At 33.2% G+C, this 11,533-nt stretch overlaps 1 protein-coding gene across 1 annotated transcript in view; it reads right to left on the reverse strand.

Annotated features, from left to right (window-relative positions):
• LOC137401695 (protein SGT1 homolog) overlaps positions 1–10,942 on the reverse strand; it is a 29,925-nt gene extending 18,983 nt beyond the window's left edge. The window contains exons 1-3 of the mRNA XM_068088154.1: positions 10,871–10,942; positions 2,713–2,755; positions 1,261–1,351 (exon numbers count right to left, since the gene is read on the reverse strand). Coding sequence (XP_067944255.1) covers positions 1,261–1,351; positions 2,713–2,755; positions 10,871–10,896 — 160 coding nt within the window. The 5' untranslated portion in view covers positions 10,897–10,942. The remainder of the gene's footprint in view (positions 1–1,260; positions 1,352–2,712; positions 2,756–10,870) is intronic.
• Between the last annotated feature and the right edge of the window lie 591 nt (positions 10,943–11,533).

Here is an 11,533-nt window from a genome sequence, read left to right on the forward strand (position 1 = left end):
ACTATAGTTACTGTAGATAACTATAGTTACTGTAGATAACTATAGTTACTGTAGATAACTATAGTTACTGTAGATAACTATAGTTACTGTAGATAACTAAAGTTACTGTAGATAACTATAGTTACTGTAGATAACTATAGTTACTGTAGATAACTATAGTTACTGTAGATAACTATAGTTACTGTAGATAACTATAGTTACTGTAGATAACTATAGTTACTGTAGATAACTATAGTTACTGTAGATAACTATAGTTACTGTAGATAACTATAGTTACTGTAGATAACTATAGTTACTGTAGATAACTATAGTTACTGTAGATAACTATAGTTACTGTAGATAACTATAGTTACTGTAGATAACTATAGTTACTGTAGATAACTATAGTTACTGTAGATAACTAAAGTTACTGTAGATAACTATAGTTACTGTAGATAACTAAAGTTACTGTAGATAACTATAGTTACTGTAGATAACTATAGTTACTGTAGATAACTATAGTTACTGTAGATAACTATAGTTACTGTAGATAACTATAGTTACTGTAGATAACTATAGTTACTGTAGATAACTAAAGTTACTGTAGATAACTATAGTTACTGTAGATAACTATAGTTACTGTAGATAACTATAGTTACTGTAGATAACTATAGTTACTGTAGATAACTATAGTTACTGTAGATAACTATAGTTACTGTAGATAACTATAGTTACTGTAGATAACTATAGTTACTGTAGATAACTATAGTTACTGTAGATAACTATAGTTACTGTAGATAACTATAGTTACTGTAGATAACTATAGTTACTGTAGATAACTATAGTTACTGTAAATAACTATAGTTACTGTAGATATCGATAGCGTATTACTTGGTTTCTAAATTTTTAATTTTTTAATTCATAATTTTTAATTATGTACATATATCAAATTTTTACTATGATAATTACTATGGGTTTCTATACCCCTCTATATGACACTTTCGACCGTTGGCGCCAGCTCTAAAATGAATTAAAACAGTATGGCGCGGGTCCACTGGAGATCATCATGTGTAATAGCTAGGTGCACATTTACTCTGCAATGCAGCAAAGTGATTAAGGAGCACAGTTAGTAGCTCATGACTTCAAACAGGCATAAACAGTTAGTAGCATGCTTGGCTTCCAAGTCGAATATATGTATTCGATTCAAGTGTGATACATTTTTCTAATTTGTAAGCGTGACTTCAAACAGGTGAACATAACACTTAAAACAGTAAAAATTACCTGAAAAGTTGGCGAGAGTAAGATGAGCGTTAGACCTTCTGATATAGTTCTCAATGTCTTGAGGCCTTTCTTTTATCGCATACGTGCATTTCTGCATAGGATATTATAGTATGAACAACGATATTCGAAACAGAAGCATTGCGATTGGTCTAGTAAGCAGACAAGATTTATACTGCAATGTCTCATTGTTTGCTAGCAATATAAAAGTAAGACTTGTTTACGTGATTTAATATTTGATTAAATAGTTTTATGTTTAATTTTTGATATAAAATATTAAAAATATTTAATATCATATTTAATATAAAGTGTTTAATATTAAGTAATTAATATTAAATATCTAATATTAAATATTTAATATTAAGTAATTAATATTAAATATTTAATATTAAATACTTAATATTAAATACTTAATATTAAATACTTAATATTAAATATGATATTAAATATTTTTAATATTTAATGTGAAAAATTAAATATAAAACTATTTAATCAAATATTAAATAAATACATTAATATATAATTATAACAATATAATTATTATAATTATTACATTATTATATAATTATAATAATATATAATATACATTATTAAATAATTTAATATTAAGTATTTAATAATGTATTTATAGGCATTTTAATATTTATACACACATTCACAAACAGGTTAAAAATTGCATGCAGCCAAATATACTTAACTAGTGAACATACAACCAATTAGTTTTATAGGCTAGTTAATTGTTGGGTACATAGTACATATCACAAGCTGGTAACTTTTTGAAGTTAATTTATCTTAAAATTCAAATTATGAAAAATTAAAATTGCTTATATTAAGCTTTCACGAATAGCAAAAGAAGCAATGGCAGCCATATTGAAAATGAAGTAGATGTCATAAGTAGTATTTGAATATTAGTATTCTTTCCGCCTATTAAACTAGAGCAGCAATTACCCGCCACTTAGTAGTTCCGCTTTTGTGCCTTAAGTACTTGACGAGGTGAAAGAACGTTCTTTATACTATTTATAAAAATAAAAAAATAAATAAAACCAAATAAATAAAATACATAAATCTCTCTCATACTCTGGCCCAATGAGATACTTCCCACGAGCATAATTGTGATAGCAGTAGTAACTGTTCACTATTTCCTTATTATGTAAAAGTGCAAAGTGACACCCTTCATCATGCCTCTTAATGTGCAAAACCTCTTAAACACCTAAAAACAGTCCAATCAACTTAAAAAGAGGAACATGGTTACGTTTAATACAGAAGTGACTGCTTTAGATATAGGTTTGTTAGTTTCCATTGCATGAACTTTCACTTACTGCGTGGAGGGTCCTGATTAACCGCGGGAAGTGAGGAATCACACTATTTTAAAACATCCACTCAAAAAAACTAAGAAACCAAACTTTCAAAATTAGAAAGTAGTAATAAATAGCAAGTGGATAATTGTGAAAATACCTTTAGTTCTGCCTCGGCCTCCGCAAATGCAGCCCGAGCGTCTCTAAAACATAATAAAATAACAACTCAAAAATGTTTAAAAGTCTTTCAACTCAAGCAAAGTATCAGCAGATTATTAGATGCAAAAACAACTAAAGCTAAGAAATTGTGAGCTAAGAGTTCAAAAGGTTATTACGAGATGCCTTATAAAAAAAGAGTAGCGAGCAAATAAGTCTGTACTATTTAGTTATTATTAGAGACCAAGGTTTGTTCCTGTGATTTAATTATTTGCCAGAGAGATTTGGAAAAGAGCGTAATAAATCTTATCCTTCGTTTTTTTGTGATGGCATTTAATCGTTGTCGGCCATCTATATAGACAATTTTATTGTTAAAAACACGAAGCTTTTGCAATAAAAGTTTGAAACGATGCTTTTGTTTGCAATTTTTTATTATGTATCAAAACAACACCAAAAAGTACTATTAAATAAAATAATAACAATCGTTTTCTACAAATATGGCGGCTTTACGTGAACGAGTGCATGTGCAAACGGCTTGATTACGTAAAAAAACCGATGGATATATACAGTGAAACATGGATAACTCACCCTCGGATATAGCGAACACATGGTTAACTCGACTGGATTTGCTTGGTCCGTTCCCACGCAATGATAAATGGCTCTATATAACTCGAACTCAACACTGTTAATTCGAACTGTTTTTTGCCCAACGGCTACCGAAATGGTTGCTACGCTTTAGAAAATCACTTTATTTCAAGCCATAGAGGTAAACCTCAACTTTTCGTAATTCATAAGCGTCGTTACTACCTCCATCGGCAAAATATTTTTGTCAACGACTTTTCTAAAGGTTTGGTGAAATTTGATTTATACGTACTACTATTATGCCCCTGTGACCCGGCTAGCCCGTGCTATTCATCGTATAATACGATGAATAGCACGGGCTAGCCGGGTCACAGGCGCAAGGATTTTCGCCACGCTCATACAAAACAAAAATCGCATGTTGTTTTTGTTTTGTATTTGCGTGGCGAAAATCCTTGAGTGCGTGACCCGGCTAGCCTGTGATGAATAGTTTCCGACGTGGATTCCGAGTTGAATCAACGTCGGAATGTTGAATGTTTAAAACGTCTTAAAAATTGTAATTAAACGTATACGTTGTCTTAGCTAAAAAAACTATTCATCGTTTGACCTAAACACAGAATACGTGTGTACATTCAATAAGTATCCATTCAAAAAACGTTAGTGATAGACAATGTACCGTTAAACCTCGTAAAACTTTTAATTGAACTGCCTCGGAGTGTTGCTCTTAACGAATGCCAGGTAAAGTAAGGTAATCTTTGGATAAACTTCAAGAAAAATCGGCAAAATTGATCGTGGGTAAAACGCTCAAAAAAAAAGATGTCTTTTCTTTTGAGCATTTCAGCAACGATCAAGTTTTGCCAATGTCAATCTAAAAAACGTCCTGGCAATAACATCACCTCAAACAACAAACCAATCTCAAGTGATAGAAAAATCTCTATACTTTTTGATAAAAAACGTTTTAAACTTTACATTAGAAGCATTTAATTTGAAACAAGCCATTTGTGCCTTTGATTTATATTATAGTTTGCATATGTACACGTATCTACTAATAAATAAGTAAATACATGGACTTGTGACAGTGCTCTGATAACTTGAACACTCTGATAATTCGAACACTTTCGCTCGGTCCCTTGAAGTTTGAGTTATCCGAGTTTCACTGTATATATATATAAATCTCAGTGTTTGTTTTGTTGTCTTTTTACCTTTTTGTACACCTTATGTCCATTTATAGCGCTCCTACTTATTGCAGCTACCAGCCAAAATGCGTGTCACTGTGCATCCATTCGTCTGAATGCACCCAGTTCGATAACTGAGATGTGCAGTATTTTTTACCAACATTTTAGCGTCACAATAGTAGTTTTTTAGTGATGCGAGTTTTTCTGTGATCTGCATCCAGTTTTCGAAAGGCTGTTTTTAAAACATACGCTTCTCTTAGCTGGCTTACGCGCTGAGCAGCTTGCGCGCCGCAATCGTTAATCTAAAAAAATCTTCGCGTAATTTCCTTATTTGCAGTTCTATGTTAGTTCTTTATACCAACTTTTCACTTTATTTTTTCAAAAAAAAAGATAAACGTCTTCATTTAAAATGATAAATGTGGAAAGTTAAATAAAATTTTTCTGTTCAAAAACTTTTTTCTTATTCATGCAATGCCGAGTATTCATCTAGTACAGGGGTCGGCAACCTTTCCTACTCAAAGAGCCATTTGGACCAGTTTTCCGCAGGAAAGGTCACAGTGGGAGCCACAAACACCCTTTGATATTTGAATCAAAAATAAATAAATAAAGCTAGAAATTTCCAGATTTATAGCCTATTATTTGATCGCATGATAACGGTAATCTGAATTCAGCTTACAATAATATCGCACTCATAACTCCTTTTCTAATGCCTATAAAAAGCCAGTTTTGGCTGCAAACTGTAGCAAACATCGATGAGTTCAATGAGCTATTATCTAACCTTATTAAATATAGTTATAAAATGAAAACATGCCTTTAAATTTAAAATGAAATAAAAAACTTTAAAGATGTGGTTGCGTCAAAAAGGTCGATTTAATGAAATTAAGACACATAAAAGGCTAAAACATCAGCTACAATTTGATGCCATTTTTGTCATTGTAGACCAACCCTGTCCAGAGATATATGCATTTGAATGAGGCCCACTTTTAAAAAGCTCACGTTCCAGCGAGTGCTTCTTTCGTGACGTCACTAGTGATACATCTGAAACGAAACCGCGAGCGATAAATATGAGGTCGCTTCAGTAGCCAATAGTCAGCGCGAAATTTTTATATAGGTCGTAATAAATGTTATCACTTGTAAGGCGCATTGTCTGTGATCTCAAATTTAGGGATTTTACGCTATTATTAAATCACATGGACATCGATATTTACTAAATTAATTAACACCGTTACTCTGATGAATTACTCGATCGACACGTTTTATTGGCGAACAACATAATTGTAAAAATTGCTGTGAAGTTACTGCTAAGGTGACTCCGAGTATTCTGGGCATCGGGAGATTAAAGTTCTACGGAGGAAGATCGGAGAATGGAGATAAATTTATCTTTTACTTTGAGTCTCCTATAGAGTTTCCTGTTGAGTTTACATTCAGATTATATTTCCCTGTTTGAGGCTAAAATGTAATTTCCTGTAGGTGCGAGATACGTATGTACAGTAAGTTCCTGACAGCTTCTCTTTAATCCATAGCATCTAGCAATACAATGGCTTAGATTGATGAATATACTAAAGGTAATATTTTAGTACTCATTAATACATGTACCAATTAATAAAATTATAACTTTTTATTATCACTAATCATCGTTTTATATTTTTTTATCGGTTCATCTAGCTACATTTGCTTCAAATTTTCTGTGGCAGTTTTATCTAGTAAATTAGATTTATGATTTGACCTTAGATGTTCACTTCTCACTTGTAGAAAGTGAAGAAAACCGATTGATCAATGCAAATCTTTAACTTCCAGAACCAAAGCTTCGAACTGTTGGCTTGGCATACTTGTGCCTTTGTTAAACATTTATTCGTTTTTAAAATTACACTCGCAATCTATCTAACTCCCAATTTGAAAGCTTTCAGTAGATACGCGTTAGAATGACATATCTATGAATGACATATATTTATTGCATTTGTTTTACTGATTACAGGATGTTTATATGGTGCCACCCGCCGAAGCAGCTTTGTCAGTGTGGAAACTGCCATAAATGGGAAAGAGAGACTTGAATGTGTGCTGCATAAACCATGATGTTTTGTTTGAGTTTGCAGTCGTAGATGAATTTGTCTTATTGTATCAGCTAAAACTATGTGAGTGGCAACGACTTGATATTTTTAATAAAAGCTTTAGGCCGAGATGAAAATCTTTTTGCTTGTAAAAATAGTATAATAAAATTATATTGTTGAAGATAATGCAAAACATGATTTGCAAAATATTGTAGTGAATTGAATACGGTATATGGGTGTCCGCAGAACTGGCGAATGTGAGTTCAAATCCAGTTTGCAGCAGATTTCTCATCCTTAAAACTCTATCCCTATGTATATTCTTTTCAAAGACGCAGCTTGCATATTTTACTTACGGTAGTAGCAAACTAGTTTTCGATGTGGGCAATGATATACAGTCCCATCCCCAGGATAGGCAACGGGCATAATGTGGGTGGGGCTTTTGGGAGGCTGTATATCGTTAGTGTGGGTAGCGACGGAACTGTGCCGATACAAAGACCTTATTCTACATAGTTTGCTTGACAGAATTACCGTAGACCGGTAGAATTGGTAGTCGGTACTCAAATGTTTACACAGCATTTGGAGAAAGCGAGTAAGACAAATTTTCAATTTTCATTATTTGAGGCCTTTGACACATTCATAATAATGTATGTGTAGCAGGATTTAAAATTTTATTCTAGCCAACATGAGCAAATACAAAATAAAATATATATGCCAATAGAGCCGCGTAGGACTAGACTTTTATCGCAAATAGCCGATGTGAATACAAGATATATTGACAGATATATCACGCGTGACATCACTTTGGGCAAGTCTGGGCATGTTTTTTGGCCTGAGCGTTTTTACCACGATCAGATTTTTCGATTTTAATCTTCAAATATCTTGGCAATGAAATCGCCTAACACAACAAACAACATATCAACCGATAGAGGAAAAAAATGCTTTCTTTTAAGATAAACTCAAATTTGACGCAACCACATCTTTATACTCCATCAAATTGCAACGCAGGTTACAAGATCATCATAGGTTAATTGCAGGCAATAGATATCAACTGGTATAGATATGTATCAGCTTCTTCAAACATATTTATTAAGAAATCTAAGAAATCTATGACAAGTTGGAGGTATGTTAGCAAAATTTTTGCACCTAAAAGGGATAATGTCGCGCACTGCCCCAAGGAGAATGCAAAACATAGGCGGCATTTGATTCGCCCATGAAAGGGTTAAATTTATCTTCTCAACATTCTGACAGTGTTTGAAAAATACAACACTACCCTTTATTTGAACATCACCTTCAATGAAGCTCCACTCTAAGGGAAGGGTTGAAAAATAGAACGTGTTTAAATAAAAGTTTTACGACATATATATAGTATATACAGTCAAACATGGATAACTCGAACTTCACGGGACCGAGCAAAAGTGTTTGAATTATCAGAGCGTTCAAGTTATCAGAGCACTGTCACAAGTCCATGTATTTACTTATTTATTAGTAGATACATGTACATATACAAACTATAATATAAATCAAAAGCACAAATGGCTTGTTTCGAATTAAATGCTTCTAATGTAAAGTTTAAAACATTTTTATCAAAAAGTATAGAGAATTTTCTATCACTTGAGATTGGTTCATTGTTTGAGGTGATGTTATTGCCAGGACGTTTTTTAGATTGACATTGACAAAACTTGATTGTTGTTGAAATGCTCAAAAGAAAAGACATTTTTTTTCTTTTGGGGGTTTACCCACGATCAATTTTGCTGTTTTTTCTTAAAGTTTATGCAAAGATTACCTTACTTTACCTGGGATTCGTTAAGAGCAACACTCCGAGGCAGTTCAATCAGAAGTTTTACGTACATTCTATATCACTCACGCTTTTTTAATAGATACTTATTGAATGTACACACGTATTCTGTGTTTAGGTCAAACGATGAATAGTGTTTTGTAGCTAAGACAACGTATACGTTTAATTACAACAATTTTTAAGACGTTTTAAACATTCAATATTCCAACGTTGATTCAACATGGAATCAATGTCGGAAAACTATTCATCACGGGCTAGCTGGGTTACGCCACGCACTCAAGGATTTTCGCCACGCCTATACAAAACAACATGCGATTTTCGTTTTGTACGTGCGTGGCGAAAATCCTTGCACGCGTGACCCGGCTAGCCCTTGCTATTCATCGTATAGCAGTATAAATCAAATTTCACCAAACCTTTAGAAAAGTCGTTGACAAAAATATTTTGCCGTTGGTGGTAATAACGACGATTATGAATTACGAAAATTGGCAAAACGAAGATTGGCAATATGAAAATTGCCAACGCGATGAAAATTGGCAATATGAAAATTGCCCATTTTAACTAAAATAACTATTGCATTTATGAAAATTGGCAATATGAAGTTTAGCTCTATGGCTTTAAATAAAGTGATTTTCTAAAGCGATAACAACCGTTTCGGTAGCCGTTGGGCAAAAAAACAGTTCAAATTAACAGTGTTGAGTTCGAGTTATATATAGCAATTTATCATTACGTGGGAACGGACCAAAGAAACCGTTAGAATTAACCATGTGTTCGAGCTATCCGTGGGCGAGTTATCCATGTTTGACTGTATATATATTACTTTATTGGCAATAATTCTATTTCAAATAGAAATGTTTTTTAATATTATACAATAGGCTACAACAATAACAAACCAACTAACTCACCCGCTAACTAAATACATACACTAATGTCTGTCACCATTATTAGGTGATGAAAGCTATGACTGCGAGCTTTTTAGGTGTTCGATGATCAGATATAAATGGAAAATAAGCATTGAGCGTTGTTCCTCTTTTGCTTGCCTCAATTGACAGGTAGGTAACTTTATTTTAATTCCAAAACTACTTGAAAGTAAGATATTAAATTGCTTTTTATAATATGTACTTTAGGACTTTAAATATGTTCAGATTTTGAAAAACTCAATAGGGTATGAGCAAGCTATTTGTTTTTCATGTTTGTACATTATGTCTCTGGTTTTTTAGAGATCATTTTTTGGCAAACGGTTTGTCTGTGAATATTTCATAGCATCACTTGAGTAAGCCATACTAATGCACCCCCTTAGACACTGTTAACAGGCAGACCATAGATTTTAATATCACTAGTTATTACTGAGACTAGTGCAAGACATCATATTTTCTTTAAGGATTATGAAATAGCACTAAGTAAACTCTTACTGATCTATTCTGCCATCTTACATTAGATTCCAACAATATTTCTATACTTCTTATTTTTGTGTGTTGATGTACTGCTGCACAAAGACTCTCTGCATAAACTAGTAGGTCATTAAATTTCATTGAAGTCTTCTTAAGACTAATATAATAATATTGTTAGCAGTTTCCTACATGATGGAGGAAACATGATTGTTAGCAGTTGGGTACGTGCAATGTGACCTGTAGCCAATTGTGAAGATGTTTTGAGATTTCTCTGGAGTCTCTTAAAAAAAGCAAATGGATAATTTTTAAACTTGAAAAAACGGCTTTTGTAGTGGTCTTGTAGCTTTGCAGTCCAAAAGGTGCAGTCAAATTGCATAATCTACACGTGGCTACATCTACAAGACTTAAAAGATTGGAAGCTTCACAACGTGTTATTGCAGTCCTAACCAATTTCTGTTATAGCTAAAAATCTATAAAATCTACAGTAAAAACAAACAGCTTGACCCAGTCGAGCGGAATAACGTAGTCACAATAAAAATTCAGTTGCAACCAATGCTAAGTCAATATAAATCCAACTGCACGTAAACAAAAAAAATCTGCCAAGCTTTATCTAAGCTTTAAAAATACACATTCAAAACCAGATCGAACTCAACTGCACCTAACCAAAGCTGACATGCAGTCAGAACATAGAGAAAGAAATTGCAAAAATCACAGCAAACACAAAAACACAGCCCTTCTGCCAACAAACTGCACAACGGAATTTCGACAATCGCGAATAACTAATTTAGTATATCAACTAAAACGACGTAATGAAAAAAGCTATAGCAAGACAACATAAGATGGCTCAAGAAATTTGAGTAAGTGGCAGAATAAGTGAAACTATTGCTGTTAATTTATCAATTTAAACTATTTAATATTAAAATCAATACAAAAAATTACATTGTATTTTCAATTAATGCAAAAACAATAACTGATGTAAACTTATCAAGTCGCTCACTCCCCAAAAAGATTCATTTTTCCGCCATTGAACCGCTCGTGATAGCCTAAATTACAAAAAAGAACTGCAGTTCGACATCCGTTATACCTCAATTGCTTGCTATTTAAAAAAATACCAGTGATTGTTATAACTTCGATAATATATATAATAATCACAAAATCGTCGCACCAACAAACTTACTCTTTTGAGCTAGGAAAGGACGCCATGTCAAGAGCGCAATCGAAATTCCCAAACTAATGAAGCAAGTTTCAATAGCCTTAGTGTGGTAGCTCGATGCAATTGTGATACGGATAAATTTCTACATTTATCAGTATTGGGTAGCACGATTTGCGATATTGTAGAAACCTATACTAAAATCGCATGTTGCCAAACAATACCGTTGTGACGCAACCTGTACAATATTGGTATGACAAATCCAATAAACAGTATAAATCTGGAACATTAAAGCCATCTAGCAACCATTATTGCAAATTACTCTGTTGGGTCATTAATGCAAATTATTATGTTGGGTTATCTGGAGAACTATAGTCACACCCACCAATGAACAATTATGTATAGATTGTACACCACTGATGTGATGTTCATTTGATTTAGAGCCAGTAAACATCTGCTTCACAAGAAATGGCTATGTGCTCTATGGCAAATTGCAAAGTTATCTAGAACAGATAGCCATGTGCTCCAAATCAGGTGCCATCCGCTATCATTGCCTATTGTAATCTTAGCCAATTTGACAAACAGACAACATGGGGAAATAAACTCTACTATGCAAGGGTAGGCAACTCCCAACTCAAAGGCGGGCTCACGCAGACTCGAAGGCAAGCCAATAGACAGACTCGAGAGTGA

The sequence above is a fragment of the Watersipora subatra genome, chromosome 8 (assembly GCF_963576615.1).
Source record: "Watersipora subatra chromosome 8, tzWatSuba1.1, whole genome shotgun sequence".
Lineage (NCBI taxonomy): Eukaryota > Metazoa > Bryozoa > Gymnolaemata > Cheilostomatida > Watersiporidae > Watersipora > Watersipora subatra.